The sequence below is a fragment of the Budorcas taxicolor genome, chromosome 3, assembly GCF_023091745.1.
Source record: "Budorcas taxicolor isolate Tak-1 chromosome 3, Takin1.1, whole genome shotgun sequence".
In the NCBI taxonomy this organism is placed as follows: domain Eukaryota; kingdom Metazoa; phylum Chordata; class Mammalia; order Artiodactyla; family Bovidae; genus Budorcas; species Budorcas taxicolor.
In genome coordinates this window covers 118,200,545-118,223,142 of record NC_068912.1, presented here as the reverse complement: position 1 = coordinate 118,223,142, position 22,598 = coordinate 118,200,545, and the positions used below count along the sequence as shown (strand labels likewise).

The 22,598-nt window shown below is 55.1% G+C and overlaps 1 protein-coding gene across 1 annotated transcript in view; it reads right to left on the bottom strand.

The window, feature by feature from the left end:
* TRAF3IP1 (TRAF3 interacting protein 1) overlaps positions 1-22,598 on the bottom strand; it is a 59,613-nt gene that overhangs the window by 32,320 nt on the left and 4,695 nt on the right. Inside the window, exons 4-14 of the mRNA XM_052637525.1 lie at positions 21,007-21,150; positions 20,519-20,911; positions 18,160-18,231; positions 17,053-17,128; positions 11,994-12,089; positions 8,149-8,250; positions 5,600-5,620; positions 4,483-4,567; positions 3,998-4,081; positions 2,057-2,180; positions 1,810-1,846 (exon numbers count right to left, since the gene is read on the bottom strand). Of these exons, the coding sequence (XP_052493485.1) occupies positions 1,810-1,846; positions 2,057-2,180; positions 3,998-4,081; positions 4,483-4,567; positions 5,600-5,620; positions 8,149-8,250; positions 11,994-12,089; positions 17,053-17,128; positions 18,160-18,231; positions 20,519-20,911; positions 21,007-21,150 (1,234 nt within the window). The remainder of the gene's footprint in view (positions 1-1,809; positions 1,847-2,056; positions 2,181-3,997; positions 4,082-4,482; positions 4,568-5,599; positions 5,621-8,148; positions 8,251-11,993; positions 12,090-17,052; positions 17,129-18,159; positions 18,232-20,518; positions 20,912-21,006; positions 21,151-22,598) is intronic.

The window sequence follows — 22,598 nt, the reverse complement described above, 5'->3', positions numbered from 1 at the left end:
GGCCCCATGGACTCTAGCCCGCCAGGCTCCTCTGTCCATGGGATTCTCCAGGCAAGGACACTGGAGGGGTTGCCGTGCCCTCCTCCAGTTCACCACTGGTAGTGCTGTTTTAAGTTGCTGAGTGTGAGAAATGCAGGATAAAGAAACACGGCTGAAAGTGTTGGGAGCCAGAATTGCTGGCACGAGCAGAGATGTCCATGGACAAATCAAAGAACTTGGGGAAAACATAAATCATGAATCTAAAGTAAAAATACCAACATGAGCTCAGGATTTAACTTTCTTACGAAAAAGTTAGAAAACCCCTAGGTACGATGACCCACCCAGAAGTGACGTGCGACCAGGCTCCTTGGAGATACGGGGTGGGAAGAAGTACACAAAAGAGCCTAAAACCAGAAACCAGGAAGCCACAGAGTCTACTGGGCAAACGTGGGCAGAAGGACATAGAGAAAACTCAGGTGGACCGAGATAGAACACATCAAGCGTGTTAAGGCCGTGACTTCAGAACGACATCAAAACCACCATCACCACCAGCACAGCCCTCATCAGTCACCCCTCAAGGTGCCAGGACACAAATGCCCTGTGAGGAACACCCATCGATAAACGGGGAGCATGGAGCAGCAAACGCCTGGGGAGGGAAAGCCCGACAACGTGGAGTCACGAACCAAAATGTGCTGGGGGGTGGGGACGAGAAGGCCACCCCCCACGACCCCCACAGAGTAACAGAGCGCGACCCACGTCCGGGCACAGAGACAGCAGGCGTGACCAAGAGCCAGCACCACCACCACCGCCTGCTCTCGCCCAAACAAACCGAATCTGACCAGGTCTCTAGAACCAACTCACAGGAAGAGAAGAGCATGACAAAAACCGCACGACATCGGTGGGTAAGCAGCAGCACCCAACTCTGAGGAACCCTAGAGGACAAGCAACCAGCCTATTCAACAAATAAATCACAAGTGGGATGGGGTGGGAGGGGGATTCCACAGAGAGAATTAAGAGTTAGATCAGTCAGCTGCAAACACAGGGACCTTACCTGGACTCTGACTCAAAAGAACTAGGAAAAAACACAAAACAACCGGGATAAAAAACAAGCATAGACGATATAAAAAGCTGGGATGGCTGCTTCTTATAGGCAATAATGGAAATATGGATATTATTCTTTAAAAATAAAAACCTGTTCACAACAGAAATGATGCTCTCCAGGACCTGAAAAATGTGGGGAGTGGGGGTTACCTTGGGTGGAGACGGAGGTAAGACAAGACGACCGCTCACTGCAAAAGCTGCATGATAGCCCAGGGTTCGCCAGACTACTCTCTCGGCCTTTACACACGTTTGAACTAAGAGAAGACATTGTGGGGACCTCCCTCGTGGTTCGGGGGCAAAGACACCACATTCCCAACACAGGGAGCAGGGGTTCACTCCCCGACGGGGGCACTAAGATCCTATATGCCTCACGCTGTGGCCGGAAAAAAAAAAAAAAAAAAGACACTTCCTGGAAAGAAAACAGTATTCCAGAACTGTCGACCTGGAGGGGACCTCAGGAGTCCTCCAATCCCATGGTCTAACCGTGTGGGCGAGAAGGGACGCCATCTCCACAGCTGCCCACCGCTGACCTCCGGGTCCTGCCCCCATCCCCAGCAGCTTCCATAGTCCCCAGGATGAACCACACACCGAGGAGGCATCGGTGCCACGGCATCCTCTTTACTGCTACTCAGACCCCTGGGCAAACCACGGCAGACCAAGCTCACTTCACCAGGCCCTTTCAGAGCACAGACGGCACACCCGGGGCACGCGCACTGGCCCACGACTCACCGTGCTTCTCGTCTTCCTCCAGGTCCACCGCCTGGGCCTGAGCGGGAGAGGAAATAGAGAAAACAGAGGCTCAGGCTTGCTGAGATCCCAAGCCCACACCCACATGGATCTCATCAGGGTAGGGACCAGGTTAAAGAGGGCGGAAAACTAACTGGAACTTCAGAGGAAAGCTCTGTGCACACAGATCTCAGAGCGGGAGGACTCAGCCCAGCGTGTGACGACCCAACGCACGCCGCGCTTCACCCACCATTTCGAGCTCTGACATCTCAGGGAGCTGTGGGGTGGCCTCCACCACAAACTGGTCATCTTCCTCGTTGTCAGAGTTCTGCGACTCGGTGATCACGTTGGACACGGTTTTACCACTCCCCGTCCTAAACGAAGAGAAACTGGGTTCCATTGGAAAGTTTCCCCTGGCCACGCACCCCCATCAACCCCAGGCGCCTGGAACTGCGTGCTCAGTCCTGCCCAAGTCTCCCCGCCCGCCGCCCCTTCACCCCGTGCCCTGGGGAGGCCAGGCCTCCCGGAGCCCTAAAGCGGCCGCTGACCCCCTCCCAGGCCTCCACTCTCCAGGTGCAGGGGAGGAAATGGTTTCCCTGTGCTTACAGTAGCTTCTAGACTACGCTCCCTAAAATCTGCCAACTCCGAATTTCGTGTTGTCTGAGCTTCTCTGACAACAGATGAATGTTGTCTGCCATTTGACAGAGAATGAGATGGCTGGATGGCATCACCGATTCGATGGACATGAGTTTGAGCACACTCCAGGAGTTGGTGATGGACAGGGAAGCCCAGCGTGCTGCAGTCCATGGGACAGGACTGAGTGACTGAATGGAACTGACTGAACTTCTCCAAGAACCAGTGCTCTCGCCCTTGACCCCAGCCCTGATCGCCCTCACCAGCCAGCCCCGGGGCCCACGCTGCACCCCCAGTGCCGGAGAGGCCCCACCCAGTCGCTGGGCTCGGGGGCCCCCAAATGCTCCCGCACCCCTCTCTCAGCCACAGGCCTATGGCGGGGCCTGGTCACCGCCACAGACAGCAGACGCTCAGCCCCGAATCCAAGCCCCTGCTCCGTGACCACCCCACCCCACCCAAGAGTCTTCCCATCTCTGGCTGGAGAAAAGTCCACGTGATGCTGACTGGACCCTTCACCTCATGCCCTGGGGGCGCCCGTGAGCACACCCTGCCTCTCCACGCTCTGCAGGCCTCTGGGGTGGGCGGCCTGTCCTCTGCAGGAGGCTCAGCAGCACCCTGGCCCCGAGCCCAGCTCGACCCCGGGCGCCTTGTCTCCATGTCCTCCCCAGTCCCGATGCCACAAAATGTCCCCAGGGGCGGCCCCGAACGAGGACCTTGGCCCTGGTCCAGTCTGGGCACCAGGCCCTCCTCTCTTTCCTCTGAGCCCCAAGCCTCCACCCCCAGACTCACCGTCAGCTCAGGAGAAAGACACAGAGCCAGGAGCTCACCGCCCAGGACCTCACCCGCCCACCAGCCCCCTCTCCGTGAGGCCAGTCCCCCAACACGCCCGCTGTTTCCCAACAGCCTGCCCCCAACCCACACCACCCGTGCCTCCCGTCTCCCCTCCCGACTGGACCATCCCCACCACCTTAAAAACAGGAACTCTCTAACTTCTCTCAGGCCTTCCCACCACCACCTGCTGCCTCATTCCTTCGCTCCCCTGGGCAACAAGGCTTGAAAGACACACCGGCGCTGCCTTGGCCCTGCCTCCCTCCCAGCTGAAGCCCGCTCCAACCAGCCCGCTCTCCTCCTCCTGTTCCTCACTCTGACACTTTGCAGCGTGTCCACACTGGATCCTCAGGGAGATCCGTGACATTCATGAAGCCCTGCGTGTGGCCTGTCTATACTGCTCACGACTTTCTGTCTTTTGTCTCTAATCTTTGTGCGATTAAGCCTTTACATTCTTTTATCCCATTTTCCCCGGACTGTCTTTATGCTCAGAAAATCCTCTTATCTAGAGATGGAAGGCATACACTTTCCCCATAGTGGCAAAGATGTGACTGCAGAGCACGAACCCCTGGGTGGAGGCGGTCTGGCCCGTGCTTAGAGGTCGGGGCCCCCCAAGGTGCTGCGCTCCCACCTCAGCCTGTGCACCACCCCTGCCAGCCCCACCTGCGCTGCAGAAGCCCCACCCCCACTCCCGGTGCCCAGACACTGAGGTGGCTGCCCGGGGCCCCACCTGTCTGTGGTCAGCGCCTCCACACTCTCCTGCCGTCGAACCCGGGGAGGTGCAGGCCGTGCGCTCCCAGGCCGAGGTATCCTCCTGAAAAGAGACACAGGACACTTGTGCGTTTCCCAGTGGACAGAAGAACACCCAGGCTAGTGCTAACTTCCAGGCCACCTCCAACCTGCCAGTTAGGACACGGTCTGCAGAGTATTAGGGACGCCCCACTAACCTGACAAGTCCAAAAGCACCCACCTCTTAATCTCGTTAAGGTAAAAAGAGCGGTAAACATAACAACCAGGAATCAAACCCGTGACAAAATTCAGCCGAGAGGACGAATCTCCCTTAACCTCTGAAACGCTCACAGGAGGCAGGTGCCCCTCAGGTACGAGAAGATTAAGCGGGCTTCGCCTTCTCTGAACAAACACTTGCTCACAGCTGAGCTCACGCAGCGCACAAGCTGGGGCAGGAGAGGCGGGGGCGGGGCCGGGCGCACAGACCTGACGGCCGCCGTGAGCTCGCCGGGCGGCTCGGGGCTCTCGGGCGCCTCGCTCTTCTCCTGGCCGGGAGCTCCGACGTCTCCTTCTGGACGAGCGGCCGGTCCACCAGCAAGTTCGAAAAGGAAAAAAAGAACAAAACAAGTAAACATGTGAAGAGACAGCCATCAAAACAATGACGAATATGAATGACAATTTTCTCATCATTTGGATGAAATTAAAACAGACTCTTGGTATCTAAATTTGGGGGAGGTGTGGGGACATGGACAGACTCAAAGTACAAACTGGGTCAACTTCTCAAGAAAACAGAATTCAACAGGTAGGTCTGTCAGGTCAGCAATTTAACTGAAAGGAAAATACAGCCCAAGGACAGAAGCGGACACACACGTGTAAACACGCATGTGTCGAGGGGCTCAGCCGCCGCTCACCGCAGGGACAGACACCAGCAAACTCGGGGAGCTGTGGTTTGGCCCCGTGTCACACGGTCGTGTGATACAGTCATCGTGTTAGCACACGCGTAATCAACAGCGTGCGGTCCTCGGTCGTGTCGGCTCCCTGGGACCCTGCGGGCAGTCGCCCGCCAGGCTCCTCTGTCCACGGGCTTCTCCAGGCAAGGACAGTGGAGTGGGTAACGTATCTAACAATTACATAGCGTAGGTGGGAGTCTAAAAGGACACTCATCCAAGTTATGAGCACGAGACTACCAATGCTTTTCATTTTCTTCATATTTAAAGTTTCTTTATTTTGGTTCTGTACCATATTATTTTTATAATCTGAATAAAGTTTTGTTCATTTTGATAAAGATTTAATCAATAAACAATAAACCCAAACTATTAAGACAATTAAATTTACTCTACTATTTAAACTAAAAGTGCTTTATATGTTAGAAAATAGTAAAACCAGAATTTGATTATTGGAAATATAATTTATACTCAAGAAAAAAATTCCTGAAATGCATTCTTTTAAAACATAAAAAGTTCAATCTTAAATTGGTGGCTATGTTTCCTTAAGCTACTTTCACTAACACAATGTATAAAACATAAATCTGAGAGTGCATGTTAGTATCTGTACACATGGACACAATTTATACCAAACAGATTTATTTAAGGCCATTACTTACCTGCATCACTAGGACAGTCACCTAAAAAAAAAAAAAAAGTACATCAAAGAATCAATTTCTGTCAGGAAACTTCAGTATATTTAATGATCAGAACGGGATTTGAGAAAAATATATTAGTAATAACTTTGGATGTCCATTAGGGGAAAAATGGTCATTTCCTCATAGTCTTTTTTCCGGCTTCCTAATGCCACTGTTTTATTTTTAGAGAGAGACAGACAAACAAAACCATGAATCATAATATGTCATTACTTGAAAACAGGAGATAGGAATGAGGAGAAAGCGCGTCGGTCACAGAGCTGGGTGGCAGGCACAGAGGCGGGAGGTAGCAGAGCCAGGCGCAGGCAGGCGGGCCGTGCCACGCGAGTCAGCCGCGAGGGTCTGTTCGTCGGCTCCCAGGCGGGAGGGCGTCTGCCCTCAGCAGCCCGCCTCGGCACTCGTCGCCTCGGCACTCGTCACCCCGGACTTTTCCTCCAAGTGCCACGTGATAGGGACAAGCGTGACGGCCGAGGCCACGACCAAGGAGGGAAGCACCGAAGGGCGGATGGACCCAGGACGGTCTCTGCGCTGGTCTCTTAAAGCACACGAACACGCGCGCACATGAGCCAAAGTCCCTGGATGCAGGACGAGAACAGACGCCCCCAGGGACGGCCTACTGACCCGGAGGACACACGCTTAAACGCGGGGAGGGCCAGACTGCAAAAGCGGCCTGTGGACACCAAGGTCAGGGCCACAGACAGGCCGCCCCAAAGGGGCTGGCTCTGGGGGCTCAGGGGGCCAGCCTTGGGTCTCAGACACCTGCCTCCTAGAGGTCCAGCAGCGCAGAGGGCAGTCTGGAAGACGGGGCAGCCTGGGAGGACGCGCGGGGTGCGAAGGGACCGGTGCGAGAGCTGCCTTGCCCCCGAGGCCCCGACACCATGGCCCCGGGCCTTCTTCAGAGCCAGGAGGGGCTGTGGGCCACGGGGGGCTCCGAGGGCGGCCGAGTCCTGAGCTGACCCCAGGCGCTGCACACACTCGGCGGCCTGCCCCCAGCCCAGCACGGCACCCCACCTCACAGACGCCCCCGGCCCTGGGCTCTGCCTGCACCACTCAGCCTCCACCCGCAACGCCAGGGCCGAGGCCCCCTCTGCCTTCCTCCCTCGTCCCTGGCCGGCACCCCACCGCCAGGCTCCCAGCCCCTGTCAAGGCCGCCAGTGGCGCCCCTGTCAAGGCCGCCAGTGGCTCCCCTGCCTTCGGGTGCATCCGCCCTCGGGTGTCCACACGCTTCCAGGCAACCCCACTGCTCCGTCCCTCCCCATCACCCCACAGCCCGGGCCAGTCTGGCCTCTGGACCACATGCTATGCTTCCCACACGATCTGAGCATCATGAAGCCACTCACCCCTAAAAACAGCATCAGCGTCCTGTCTCCAAGCTTGCAATACAGCCACTGGCCCCAACTTCCGCCCCTGCCCTGCCCCGAGGGCCTCCCTGACCCCAGTGTGAAGTCTCCCCGCAGATCACCCCCACACCATCTGCTGCAGTGCCTGCGGCTTCAGCTCACTCAGGCGCTCTCTGCCCGAGGGCTGGGCGCACCGCAGGCCTCCGACAGGCACTTTCTGCTGAACAGGCTGGCAAACACCAGCCCTCACCTGCCCACACCCCTGCAGCCTGGACACCTGTGCCGGGCCTGGCGCTGGGGCACGACATGGGAGCAGCAGGTAGGGTGCCCCTCCAAGCCCGGCAGGACCTCCAGGGCCTGAAGAAGTGCACGCTGGTCCAGAAAACGGGGGATGTGTGTGCACGTACGCTGGTTCACTGTGCCATACAGCAGAAACTAACACACCATTGCAAAGCAACTGTACTCCGATCAAAAACCTTTTTTTTAAAAAAGCAAATACTGAATGTATAACTTTACTACAATTTTTTTTTTTTTAATGCTGATGAAAAACATTCATGCTTGAAAGCAGAACCCTGGTGAGGGGGGGCTTGAGACAGAGAATAGTGAATAGTGAAGTCGCTTAGTCCTGTCCAACCCCATGGGCTGTAGCCGACCAGGCCCCTCTGTCCATGGGATTTTCCAGGCAATAGTCCTGGAGTGGCTTGCCATTTCCTTCTCCAGGGGATCTTCCCAACCCAGGGATCGAATCCAGGTCTCCCGCATTGTAGACAGGCGCTTTCCCGTCTGAGCCACCAGGGAGAACGTCACAGAGAGGTCAGAGTGGAGACGGCCTCTGAGCTGCTGGGAAGGCCTCTTTGGACGGGAAACCTGGGGCTGCGGCCCGTCCTCCGGGAGCCCCAGTAGCAACTGAGGCTTGTCCCTGGGTCACCCCGACACTTCTGGGCTCAGGAGGGACTCGGGACTCGGGAAGGTCTGCTGCCCTTGGGCTGGGACTAGGACGCTCTCCTCTAGTTTATCAAACAGGCGAGAGCGATTCACCAGCCACGTTTGGTCCTGAGCGTGGACAAGGGGCTGGGCCTCAGCGGGGGCCAGAGGCCTGGGAGCCTGTGGCTGAGGCCATGACCCCGGGACACCCCATGTGGGGGACGTGCGGGTGACCACCCTCCCTCTTACCTTTCTGCTTCGTGGCCGGCTCTGACTCAGCGCTGCCTCTCCACGGACTGGCTGCACTTTCATCTGAAACACTAGCTGAGTTAGTATTGGCCTCTTTCGCTCCTGACGTCAGTTAAGGCGGGTCATTAAGAGGGGGACGTGCAGCGGGGTCACGGGCGGCACCTGACGCCTCTGTGCCTCCCCACCGCCAGTTCCCCAGGGATGACCCAGGGCGGCTTTCTAGAGGATGCACCTGGACCGCTCCCCCCAAGCCTGGCTCTGGGGCCAGGAGTAGGGAAGGGGCGCCCGGGAAGTGGGCAGGCCCCACCCACTCAGTCGAGGCAGAGGCCGGGGGCCTCCCCCGCACCGGTCACCACCAGTCCCCCCTGGAGGCTGCAGCTTCAGGACAGCAGGAGCAAAGCTCTCCTGCCTCCGCACAGCCCTACACACGCCGGAAGCTCCAGCACACCTGCCTACTGTTTACGGGCTGACAGATGTTGACCAAAATAGAAAAAAATATCAAGTACCCGAGAAATAAAATATTTCTATTGAAAACGAAAGCAGGGGGGCTGAGGGGACACGCTGAATTGTGGCAAGAACCAGGGAGGAAACCTGATCCATTACCCAAGCACCGCCCCCCACATCTAAGAGGGATCCGGAGACAAGCATGAAGCCGGGAAGATGTCCCCTTTCCTGGAGCACAGTCCCATGATCGCTCACAGGTGCTCAGAGAAGGAGCTCATGTCAGAATTACGCTGTCATTGTGAACCAAAGAACCTTTGTTCTTGTCGAATAAAGAGTGGCTTCATTTTATGTAGAACTACATAGGATAGACAGCATACAATTTTCTGAGGAAATTTTCTTTGATCTGTTAAGAATGATGTGGACCTAAACAGCCTGATTCAAGTAGTTAATTATTTATGATATCTCACAGACAGACAGCAACCAAAGAACCAACACGAAGTGCTATTGAGTTCTAAAACAAACAAATCTAAAAATCAGGGTAAGCTGGGCAGTAGATGACCAATTTTAGAAGAAAACACCCCAATTACTTTAAGTTGTCACATGCTATTCGGAAGCATCAAATACTTTCTATACTGCGGCAAATGCCACCAACACAGTAAGTGAATTACAGATGCGTTCTGTCCGTAGCTTGAGGAGACCAAGGACACTTTGCACAATTTCATCTCCTCAAAGTTCTTTCTCTATTTTTCAAGAGGCTGACGATGGTTGTTTTAACATTTCTAGAAGTAGTCTTAAAGTGAGGTTTATTAAACCCCAAATTCACAGAAATAGAAAGTACATAAAAAAACAGACTATACCCTCACTAATAATACTACAACAACAGCTTTAAAAAAAATTAGAAATTAAAATCACTATGAGTTGGCACAGAAAAAAACCGCAGCGCATGAGCACCACCTGCTGATGGAAGTACTGGTAATTACTGAGTCCCGCAGGTGAGGACGAGGGCCAAACGCCGTTCCTGGAGGGGGCTCTCACCCCAGTGAGAGCATGTGCACAAAGCTGGGGCGCCTGGTGTGGCCACCCCAGTTACTCCCCGGAAGCGCCTCAGCCAGCACTGGCCCGCAGCACAGCACAAGCCCGCGCTCTGCCAGGGCTCTGTGCAGCGTCTAGCCACACAGGGCTGCTGACCATGTCCCAGTGCAAACGCAAACATCCAGGCTTTACACCGGGGGAGCTGCCTGGCACAGGGATCAGCCCCAGCCTCACATCCTGGGGTGCAGAGACGCTGAGTGCATCCTGACGGGACGTAAAGCAAAGGGCACAGCGGCACTATGCAGGGTGAGGGCGAGCAAGCTCTTCAGCCCAAGTCTGATCAGGTCTTTAGATCCAAGGGGAATATGGGAGGTGGGAGGGGGGCGGGGGCTCTAAGCTAAATGACACCACGAGGAACAAGCAGACAGACATGCTGCACCCGACCAGCAACCGCAGCACTCTGCAAAGTCAACGATCTGGGACAAAAGTCGGGGCACGGGGATATTCCAGATTCAAAGCGGCTGAAGAGACAAAAAGAACAGGCTCGAGGGAGGAAGGGCCTGTGGGGAGGGGCCCCCAAGCCGAGGTGGCCAGGACCACACCCGGGCACAGCGAGCGCTTGGGATTCGGCGCGTGGCCACCAGGTGGCACCAGGCTCCCCCTCATCTCCACAAAGCACTGGTCGGAGGCCCCCGTCAGGGCTCTGTGCTCCTTCAAGGCGCAGCTCCCATTATTTTCACAGCTGCAGATAAAGGTCTACAAAGATCCATACAGTGTGAAACAACTCTCTGACTTGACTTTAAATCCATCACGCCCTCTCCGCACAGCGCTGGCTCACCCCGACTTGGGGCTCTGCCAGCTGTGTAAGTGACCAGCCCTGGAGCCGTCGTGCACGGCACGCCTGCGACTCGGCAGCCACTGCAGGGACCCTCCAGGTGGGCCTTCTCACACCCGGCACCCACGAGGAGATGCCGGCTCAGCGAGCACACCTCGCAGCTCGCTCCAGGCCAGCGGGGACGCAGTCTGGCTCTGGAGGTGAGGTGCGTCCACGTGGGCCGCCCAGCTGCCCGTGCGCGGCAACCTCTCACTCCAGCTTCACCCCCGGCCCACTCCCCTTTCCCACGGCTCAGGGACCCCCGAGAGGCTGAGAAAAGCTCCCGCAGAAGTGAAACAAACCATCACAAGATGTCGTTGAATGGCACAACCCGTGTGGTCACTGAGAACGGAGTGTCCATCCGTAAGAAAGCGCTCTGCCCCGATGTAGGTCATTTGTCCCCCACACTGCTCAAGACCCAGATAAACCACACAGGGCTGACCTACTTGGAACGGAAAAACCACGGATCGTCACTGCTGAACCGACAATGGAGCAGAAGGCCTGCACATACATCTCTTAGAAACGCAAAAAAAAAAATGAGGAAAGGCAGAACGCAAGCACAGAAAGGTGGGCCTGCTGCTGTTCTAGCTACAATTACTGAAGGTTTACAAACCAGCTAGATCCGAGGCAAGCTCAGCCCAGAAAAACGGTTACCTTTCCCTGAAGTCAAGATTTACACTATTTCCCCCCTTAAATGTCACTCAAGAATTGCCACACTTCTGAAGAACTGAGCTGAACATCACAGAAGACGACATGCGGTTGTCATCTCAGATGATCCCACTGAAATTCCGAATCCGCACATCTAACCTCACTGTACCAGCAGGGCGAGGACGTGTGCACACGTCATACTGCCAGCCTCAAATGTAAAGGGTGCGCCATGGGGACACTGCCCCCAGGAGCTCCGAGCACCTTAAAATATTTCCTGCGGCAAGGCCATGCTCTCGCTCAGTCGCGTCCGACTCCGCAACCCCACGAGGCTCCTCTGTTCAAGTGGGTTTCCAGGCAACAGGACTGGAGCCGGCCGCCATTTCTGCCTCCGGAGGATCTCCCCAACCCAGGGATGGAACCCGCATTGCAGGCGGATTCTTTACCACTGAGCATGGGGGAAGCCCACTTATGGTGGAGCGTTTTCTTAATAGAACACAGCAGAGTCGTCTGGAAAAATGAGGTAACTCTCTATCTATCCATACCACCTCATAAAATCCTAGCAGCCAAGATAAAAGAAAGCACTTTCACTTAGATTCAGAAATGTCACACATAAAAAGGCAAGAAAAGGTGAACGTCAAGCTCAGTTACTCTTTTTCATTATAAAACTTAGCAGATTAAAGCAAACAGAATATCAAGTTATTTGGGGTCTTCAATACATTGTGAAAAGAATCAGATGAACATTAAAGTGGTGGAACTAAAAAAAAAAAGAAAAGAAAACCAAACTGAGATGTCAATATTTCTTATCAAAGCAGTGAGGAATCTAAACTAAAGAATATTTTTTTCTCACCTATTTCTGAAGTTGTAGTTTCCTGCTCTGGTTCATTATTTAATCCAGGCACTATGGGGTCTAAAATTTTAGCTGAAACAATATTCTCCTTTCTTCCTGACATGAATAGTTAACGACAGATTAAAATACTGCAAAGGCTTTGTATCCGGTTGCTTTGGTTTGTTGGGATTTACAGGGGTTTCTGCCAAGGTCACCAACTAGCTGTCCCGTCTACTCAGCAGCCAGTTCTCCAGTCTCCACGGGACACTGGTAAGACGCCCCCCTTCCTGGCTTCAGGATGCCCCTCTCCAAGCTTGCCTCCACCGTGCTGGCCTGTGTCTCCTCCGCCAGAGCCGCCCCTCCTCTCCGACCCTCGAATCCTGGGCACCCTGCTCCTCGAGATGAGTCACTGCATGAAGGACCTACGCTACCCTGGGAATTCCCAGCTTCTTTCACATAACGCCGGCTTCTCCAGGTCTCTCCCTGAACCCCAGGCCACACGCCCGCCCGTGGTCCCAACACCTCTACCCGGCTGTCTCACGGGTGCCTTGAACGTAATGCCTCCAAAACAGAAATCCTGGCCCAGCCACCCGATCCACCAACCAGCTTCTCCCAAAGCTTTCCCCGTGGCCATAAACGACACCACCCAGGGTCAGGCTCCGGCCCCCAGGACTGACCCTCCCTCCAACTCCTCTCCTCGGGAACAGGTGCCGCCCCCTGCATCAGCACGCCCGTCACCCCACCCCAATCTTCTCGGCAGGGACCCTTGAGCCCCGTGGTCACGGCCTGTCACTTGCACACAGCCTCAGCCCCTGGCGGCTCTCCGCCTCACTCCTGCTCCCTGCAGTTTTAATGGGGGTGCTTCTCAAGCCTGGGCTGGTCTCCGTTCTGCTGGACACCCCCAGGGGCTGCGTTCACACTTAAACAGCCCGCCTGGCAGACACAGCCCCCGACGAACCCAGCCTACCACTCAGGAGCCCGGTCTCCGGTCACTTGCCCTCTCTCTGCTCCAGCCTCTCCACCTGGCTCCCAGGCTCACAAACAGGCAAGGCTGTCTCAGCGATGGGCCTCTGGCCAGTCCTGGACACCCACAGCTCATGCGCTCAGTGATCCGAGCTGACTCTGTGCAGACACCCCGGGCCCGGACCCCCACCCCTCTAGGCATCCTTTCCCTTCAAAAGGCTCTTCGCTAAACTAATAGGAAAGTGTACACCCGGACCTCTCCTTATTATGCAATAGAAGGTATACACCCTGACCTCTGCTTGTTATCTGATAGAAGGTATACACCCTGACCTCTCCTTATTATCTGATAGAGGATGTATACCCTGACCTCTCCTTATTATACAATAGAGGGTATATATGCTGACCTCTCCTTATTATCTAATAGAGGGTATATACCCTGACCTCTCCTTATTATCTCACAGAATGTATACACCTTGAACTCTCCTTATTATAAAATAGAGGATATATACCTGACCTTTCCTTATTATAAAATAGAGGGTATATACCCTCACCTCTCCTTATTATCTAATAGAGGGTACACACCCTGACCTCTTATTATCTAATAGAAGCTGTATACCGTGACCTCTCATTATCTAACAGAAGGTATACACCCTGACCTCTTCTTATTATCTCACAGAATGTATATACCCTGACCTCTCCTTATTATAAAATAGAGGGTATATACCCTGACCTCTCCTTATTATCTGATAGAAGGTATACATCCTGACCTCTCCTTATTATCTAACAGAAGGTGTACACCCTGACCTCTCCTTATTATCTAATAGAAAGTGTCCACCCTGACCTCTCCTTATTATCTGATAGAAAGTGTACACCCTGGCCTCTCCTTATTATCTAATACAGGGTGTACACCCTGACCTCTCCTTATTATCTAATAGAAAGTGTACACCCTGACCTCTCCTTATTATCTAATACAGGGTGTACACCCTGACCTCTCCTTATTATCTGATAGAAAGTGTACACCCTGGCCTCTCCTTATTATCTAATACAGGGCATACACCCTGACCTCTCCTTATTATCTCACAGAAAAGCTATGCTCCCTGACCTCTCCTTCTTGCCTGTCTTCTCCCTCTAGAGCAAACTCTGCATGAGGGCAGGGGCCCCACAGGCATCTGCAGAACAATGGGAGCCTCCTGTGGACCACCGGCCAGGGCCTGATCTGTGGCAGGGAACCTTCGCTTGGGGGTGGGGCGCCCTGTGGCTCAGACCCCGGGGTCGGCGGCCCCTCTGCCCTGCCCCACCCCGGCCGCCCGAGGGCAGTGCTCCAGCGCCGGGGCCCCCTCCCAGAGCCGAGCAGGCGCATCTCCAGGGCAGCAGCTCGGTGGCCAAGCAGAGGATCCGGCAGCTAAAGGTCTCGACTCGCCGGCGCGCGCTCTCAGCCTCCCCTGGGGCTCACTCAGTCTTACCGAACTGTTTCACGGCATGCTCCTTCTTAGCTTTACTGGAGGAAGAGTTACGCTCTTTTTCAGGGGAGAGACTATTTTCACTGGTTCTAGAGTCCCTTCTTCCTGACGTGAAATTGCACAATGAAAATATGTATTAATTGGTAATGCTGCATATTATTGAGCGAATGAAATTAAAATGCATTCCCCAGCTGCAAGCGCTCCACTTTGCTACAATTCACTAGTTAAGAATAAGCGGAAAAAAAAAAAAAACAACTCTCATATTCTTAAGCAGAATGCTTTTTCGATCCTCTAGAGATTCTGGAATGGCTTTCAGATTCTCAGTATGTTCAACCAACGTGATACTCCCTCCACCCCCACCCTTCTAGTAAACTCAAGGCTTCTCTTCTCAGCAGGAACACAGAGCACCTGTGTCTCACACACCTCCTGGACGCCGGACACTTGCCCAAACGCTACCCGTTACAAGAGGGGGCAGTGCCAGCTGTGCCAGTTGAGGACCTGGGGTTATTAGGTCCGCGCTCGGCAAGTGGGCAGGGAAGAAAAAAGAGTTCACCTATTTGTCAGTAGCTTAGTAGAGCTTAATGTCGTAAAGCCAGCAAATCTCTGATAACCAAATCTCTTAAAGACCATATAAAAGGAACCTTATGGTATAAGCTCACCAGTCAACTCAGATGCAAACAACCTGAGTTATTAGACGAGAAAAGCAGATGACATGACCGTCAGCTTAGAAAATGAAAAGAACCAGTGCAACAACTCTGTGTTAAGATTTGATCCAGGCTAGATTGAAGACACAGCCACACAAATCAGTAACGCTTCTGTGTATATTCCAACAACGAACACCAAAAAATTAATGAGGCAAAGAAAGATACCATTTCCAGAAACAACTGAGCGATCCCTGACTGGCGGACACACCCAAGCACCGCACACACGTCTCTGGAGAGGGAACCCCCTGTCTAACTTGAAAGCTGCAGGATCCAGGCGTCCCAGGAACAAAGCCTAGGCTTCACCCAAGTGCAGGCACCTCCTGACAAGTCTGTTTCGTGGGAGGCGGGACTCTCTGACTCATGGAACTCAAGTGACTGGAAAATGTCTCTGCAATAATAAGCAAATAAAACGGCTTTGCATTTTTTTTTTTTTTAAAGAAAAATGCCAGGGAACTGACAGTGAAACGGAAGAGAAAAAGGGAAACAGAAACAGCAGACCCCAGACTCCAGACCCCAGAAGGCCAGCAGGGAGAGTGCAGAACAGGCAAGAAGGTACCGCCAGCCAGGGCCGACCCTGGGGCACCCGGAGAGCGACCATGGGGACGCAGGTCTTCATCTCTCAAACCTCTGGGCAGACCACACAAACAGACTCGTGCTGCATAGAAATTCCACACCAAGGCAAGTCAGAAGCCAAACATAATCAGAATTAAAAACCTGGAAAGATACAAGAAACAGATACTTATTTAAAAATTGGCGACTACACAGTCCATGGAATTCTCCAGGCCAGAATACTGGAGTGGGTAGCTTATCCCTTCTCCAGGGGATCTTCCCGACCCAGGAATCAAACCGGGCTCTCCAACACTGCAGGTGGATTCTTTACCAACTGAGCTATCAGGGAAGCCAAAAAACATTGGCAGATGTCCCTAATGTTAAAAGAATTCACGCAAATTGAGAGCACTCAGACTCTGAGTGCTTTCTGTCTCTGAAAGTCAGCAAAGGCTCAAAACAAACCCTGGAAGAAAGTGTAAGGGAGAGGACTGGGACAGTGGCCACCGCAGATGAAACCTCCAGATGCCCGTACCAGCGTCTGTGCCAGGAATCACACCTGGGAACCTGTCCCACAGAGATGGCCTGAGAGACAGAAGAAGTTTCTGGCACAAAAACGTTCACTAACTCATTTATCAATGTCAAAGATCAAAACGCGCCATCTACGCTTAATGTCTCAGTGAAGAATCTCAACCTCTACATCCTGGCTACATTTACTTTAAGGTTTACACAATTTAGGGAGAAGATGACTCTCAGGAACAGCTACTGCTCATTCAAAGTTACTCCATGCTTCCACTGAAGCCTCCAGCACTGCTGGGCACCATCTGTCCCTCCCATCCCCGGACAGACTGACACTCTTTCCCTGGTCTGTCATAACAAGGCACCACCCTCGGGGAAACCCAGGCCAGGCTCATCTGCTTCAGCTCCAGCTTTCAGCATGACCCCCAGGGACAATTTCTGCTCTTGTTTTAAACACTGTTTTAGACAGCCCATAAAATAAACACCACCAGTCTAAGGGCAGGAGGCTCTCCATGTCCACCTATTTGTCAGTAGCTTAGTAGAGCTTAGGAAACTAGCCTGCCCATTCAGAAGCGTCAGAGACGTGGAAGACTAACAAACACCTCCAGAAAAATAACGCTGAATCACATCTCTTCGATCAGAACACAGATCTCCAGCAAAGAGGTGTTCTCTGTCCCTGGTGTCGTGGGCTCACACACGTGTGCAGGTGCACACATGTGCGTGTGGGTGTGAAAGCCACATATCTGCATCATTTTTGCACGGTCTCTGTTCACGCCTTCCAAAGGCAAACCTGCTTTCTAGCCACAGAAGCTTTTCCCTAGTGGATGCTGTGGTTAAGGCCAAGAGTCTAATACTTTCAGATACATTATGTGATAAACTGTGCAGTACCTTCCACTGAATTCTTGGATCGCCGCTTTGACGTCTTTGTTGTCACTGACCTGGATGCTCTGGTGGAAATTTCAGTCTTTAAAAAAAAAACAAAGAAAGAAAAAAATTAACTGATGCCCCACATAGCAACATCATGCATCATGAACAGATTTATTATCCAAGTGTAAGGAAAGAGCCAATAGGAAACAGGACAACACCCAGATGCTCCAAGAGGGGAGCTGAAGGCAATCAGGGCAGCAGGGCCTGAGCGTGGGGTCAGAAGGAAGCTGAAACCTCCTTCACCCTCACACAGAATTCCACATTTTTTATACAGCCCTAAGAAGGTCAGCCACCTACTGACCACCCTTGAGAATCACTGTCTTATCAGCTGAGTTTATGAGGACTCGACCTCTGTCGATACAAGCTTGAGTACTTCAGTGCTTGTGAACAACTCTGAGAGTGCAAACCTACTCAATTTTGTCTAAACAGAGCAATAAACCACAGGAGACACCACAGGCCGACCCTCTGGCCTCTCGTGCAGTTCCCCGCCCAACCCCTCTCTCAAGCCGCCATGTGGAGCCCTAACCAGCCCCACAGCGTCCACTCCACGCCTGTCCATTTTCCCTGTGGCTGCCCAGATACACTTTTCAAGCTGCAGTTTGGATGATGAAGTAAGGGGGAGTCTAAACACCCCCAGGAGGGCACGGCCTGGACAGTACCCCATCCAGGGGGAGCACGGTGCAGGGTGCCCCCAGGGAAAGCGCAGCAGGACAGGGCCCTCCAGCCAGCCCTCCGTCCCCATCTGCCTGGTGACTTAATCCCCCCACACCGACCCAAAGAGCCACCCCACCCGCTCCCACACCATGACCCAGCCCCTCTACACGCCACCCGTCACAACCATCAAACAAAGGTACAAAGGGTCCCCGGAGTCTGCCCCAGAAACCCGGAGGATGCACACACCCCATCTACTTCACAGGCAGGAAACCACCGACACCGTTCCTCTTACAACTGAACAAACGTGGGCTCCCGCACCTGAGGCCCCGAGCACCAGGAAGGACCACGGCACAGCACGTCCTGTCTCAGCACAGCTATGGGTTTACATCTCTTAAAGTTATTTTCAAATTTTACCTCTGTTTCGGCTTTGGGGTCTTTAAAAGATCCATCGGATAACTTTTTAGACATCTCTCCTGAGCTTGATGACTGTAAAAAAAAAAAATTCAAACTGTAGAATTACTCAAGTCCGTAACATCTAAAAAAGCATCGAGACACTTTCTCTAAGGCTGACGGACAGCAAGACAAACCACTCACAGAGGAGCGCCAAGTGCCCCAGCCCCAGCAGCGTCAGGTCAGCCAGGACCCCCAGCGGCGGCCGGAAGGCCACAGGTGTCAGAGGCAGGACCCAGGTGGGGGGGGTTGGGGGGGTTGGGGGGGTTGGAGGGGTTGGGGGGGTTGGAGGGGGTGGGCGGGGGGCGGGGTGGAAACAACAGGGAGCAGCGTCTCCCCCACGGTCCCTCCGCCAGGCCAAGCTTCCCACAAACATTCCAGGGACACACAGGGGATCTGGAGCAGAAAGGAGCTCTGATGCCCAGGGCAACACTGCCCTGGTCCCAGGCTCCGAGAGGAAGCCACTCTCACTTCCCGACGGAGCCAAGGCTTCAGACTATGCGATACGAATGCACTCTCAAGACAAACATGACGTGCAAACTATAAGAGGTTTGAAATCAACACCCTAGGAAGCCTCGCACTTAAGTCAGCTCTCAGACACGTGTCAACATCGGGAGAAGGGACACAGCTGCTGAGACTTTCCTCCATGAAAAGCGATGGGTGCCTGCTCAATATTTCAACAATTCAGTGTCTTTGCAACTTCATTATGAAGTGGCAGACTGCATCTGAAGCAGTTCCTGTGTGGGCTGGGCTCCGTGCCCGGGTCCCCCGCCCATAGCACTCAGCTGCCCACAGACACGCAAGGAGGGAGCACCCCGACGTGCCCACTCTGACCTCACACCCTCACCGCCACACAGGGACACACTCGGGGTTTCACAGGCTAAGAACATCTTACCAGCGTCTCTTCTACGTCAAGAGATCGGATCAGACCACCTGGCAGGACACGGGTGAGAGCCGTCTCCTCCTCCCAGAGCTGCCCCCACAGAAGCCTTGGAGCTCAGGCCTCTGGGGGGCTCCCAGGAGAAAGTGCAGCATGCCCCCCAAAACCATGCTCCACAGAGGAGCCCCAGATGGACACAGAGGAGCCGGGCCAGCAGGATCACCACGACAGGTCTGTGCACACCCACTTGGGCCAAGCATGACCAGCTGGGAGCAGGATCGGTCCCATCACCCTGTCTCAGATGCTCACTCAGTGCAGCACAGCCCGGGTGTCCATCCATAGCAGCAGGCACACCACCAGGAATCCCAGGACACATCACAGGGGGAACCCTGGGTCTGAAGGCCTAGACAGAGGAGAAGGTGCCCAGGCAGGGCACAGCAAAATGCACGAGGATGTCTGAGCGCCACAAAAAGCCAGGTCAGAGGAAAAGACTTTCCTTAGACCCCATTTAAACAGAGGCAAAAATGGGGGGGTGGGGGCGGAGGGTGTCTCGGTTTTTATGACACATACCGCATGGTGGGCTACCTGACTCCTGGATGCCCCTGGGGGTCCCCAAGGTTCCAGGCGGCACGCTAACATTACCAACAGAACCACCAAAAAGACCAGCTTCCAGGCCTGGCGCTGGGTGGGTCCCAGAGGCCCTGCTCACCTCCCAGAGCCAAACCCCTGGGATGCCAAGCCACAAAACCAGATGGCCATCGCAACAGGCCGGGGGGGCTCAGCCTGGCCCCTTGCCACCTGCCACCCCCTCGCGTGGGCCTTGAACTGGTCCAGACCTCAGCTTCCTCCTTCCAAGTGGCTGGAGAATTTCCAGGGCCTTCCCAGGACACTTTACGGTTATGCCACGTCCCCCAAGAACCAGAGTCCGCACCCCAGCCCTGACAGGAGGCTTACCCTATCTATAGAGACTCCAAAATAACCTGAACATCTGGGGAAACAGCAACAAAAGTAAACACCGCCTGAAACCAAACGAATTTTCCGGAAAACCCTAAATTTACCTGAGAACTTGAATTGGGCAGGATTCAGTAAGCTGGGGTCTCACTGTATTGACCTGGCTAACGCCTCAGAGACTTAGAAAGCGGCCCTCACCCTGAACGCAGGCGGCCAGGCCCACGGCCCGCGGGGAGCCCCCCCCACAGAGGGCGGCCTAGGGACCGCTCACGAGGTGGCGGGGTCCGCCGCTCCCCAGGAAAGCCCCCCGACACGCGTGCACGCGGCAGACAGCACCCTGGGGGTCTGCGAGGACTCCGGGCTGGCCGTGATTTTAGGGCGGGTGACATAAACGCTGTCTCCCCGTCACAATGCAGCGAAACGCGGTCTGAATCTTAGCGAGGAGCCCGCGCCCTCTGCGGGCGGGCGGCGGAGCGGCCCCGGGGCGCGCACCTTCTTCTCCGGCCGGTCGCGCTCGCGGCTCCGCTCGGGCTCGGGGCCCCTGCAGAGCTCCCCGTTGCGCAGCCGCCGCCGCTCCCGCTCCCGCTCCTTGCCGCGCTCCTTCTCCTTCCCGCCCTCGCTCCGGCGCTCCGGGTCCTTGTCGCGCTCCCGGGGGCCGCGGTCCCGGGCCCTCTCCCTGTCCGGCCGCGCCCGGCTCTTGGCGCGCTCGCGGTCCCCTTCGCGGTGCTTGTCTCGCTCCGGCTCTTTGTGTCTGTCCCGCTCATTCTCCTTGGCCTTGTCCTTGTCCCTTTCCTTCTCTCGGGGTTTGCTTTCTTCCTTTAAGTCCTCTCTCTGTTTCTGATCTCTGCCTGTACTTCTCTCGTTTGGTTCAGAATTTCCTTTATCCTGGAAAATAAAAAGCCAAGTAAGTATCACTTACAAATTATCCACCTGAACCACAAAAGGCCCCGCTATTTTAGACACAGGGAACCTGCATTCACCTCTTTGTCCTTCTGGACCCTGGACTCGTCTTCCTTCACGTTCTTATTATCCAGTTCCTGCGGTCTGGACGTCAGTGAGGGCCGACCTTTTGTGTCCCCCTTCTCTCCCGCCAACACCCTCTTCACCGCGTCGTCACTGGAGAGCTGGTCCCAACGGGAGGAGAGAAAACGCAAGGTTGCAATGCAATCAGTACACTTAATACACAAGCGTCAGCAAAGACTGTTCATTAAACGGACTCTGTCTCCTAAAGGAAATGAATTTTATCACAGACAACGTACAGCATCGCCTAGACCTGTCCCTTCCAGCATTTCCAGTCCTTAACACCAGAGTCCACTCAAGCTAAGCGAACCCCGCTTCCCTCCACGCAAGCTGCCAAGCGTGGCCGCGTAGGCTAGCTGCCGCGCACCTCTCACAGGGCCACAGAGGCCGGCCTAAGGAACGATCTCACTGGAGCCCCGTCAGATGCTAAAACCCCCTGGGCAGCGTCCCTGACTGCCCCCAGAGTCCCCCTTGCCCACACACTTCCTCTTTCCGCAAGCCTGTGCCGAGTGCCCATCGCACGCCGGGCACTAGACCAAGGGCCAAGGCCACGCTGCGCACCAGCAAGACGGCCAAACACAACCACCAAGTCGGTGCAGTGCGCCAGGGGAGCATGAGGGGGACCCCGGGAGGAGCAGCCGACCCCACGGGCTGCAGGGGAGGCAGCTGGGCCCTGAGAAACCCGCAGCGCGAGCGAGGCAGCGGGCAGGGCAGGAGACCTGGCGGCCGGCACCAGGGGGCGCTGAGAGCCGAGGGGCGGGGGCAGAGGATTCGGCAGCAATCACTCGTCAGATCCGCTTCTGGAAAGGGAGCGGCGAGCAGGATCTGGGGCAGCTGAGTCCCAAGCCTTGGGCCCACCGGGCGGGGGTCTCCTGCGGCCCCAGGAGCCAGTCTCACCCCACTCCCCACTCCCTACCTGCCGTGTGGGCTGGAGCCCGCCCTCCCACCTCAGCAGCTCGGAAGGCGAGCCCCCCGGCCTCCAGCCCATCACTTCCATCAAGGGCTGTATTCCCCACGCTCCTGGCAAAGGTCCAGCTCTGCTCCGCTGGAGGGGAGGAGGACCCAAGGGAAGACCTCCTCCAACGGCCCCAGAAGGACGGCAGGCCAGAGAGGCCCGGATTCCAGCCAGTGGTGAGGACCCCAGGAAATCCGGCCCCCGCACGAGCGCATCGGGGGTGTCTCGGAAGGCAGCAGAGCTCCGCACACACTCCTCCGGGGAGAGGGAGGAGAGGACGGTAACCGGGAGGGGGACTGGAAAGGCCGGCAGAGAACAGGGACACCCCGTAAACCTCACAGGCGGAGAGAAACAGCTCCTCCGGCCACTCCGGCCACCCGAGCTGGAAACAGTCACGGGCTCTGAAAGGGGGCCCAGGAGGAGGAGCAGCACAGGGCTTCAGAGGCTGGGCGCGCGGCCTTCAGCCATGTGCCCCCGGCAGGGCGCCCAAGGCGCCCCTACTGCACACCGACAGCTCGGGAAACCTGCGCCCGGCACTCGCTCGTCTGTTCACTGCAGAGCTTTAAACCACGGCTGTTAACTCCCAGGCTCCAGGAG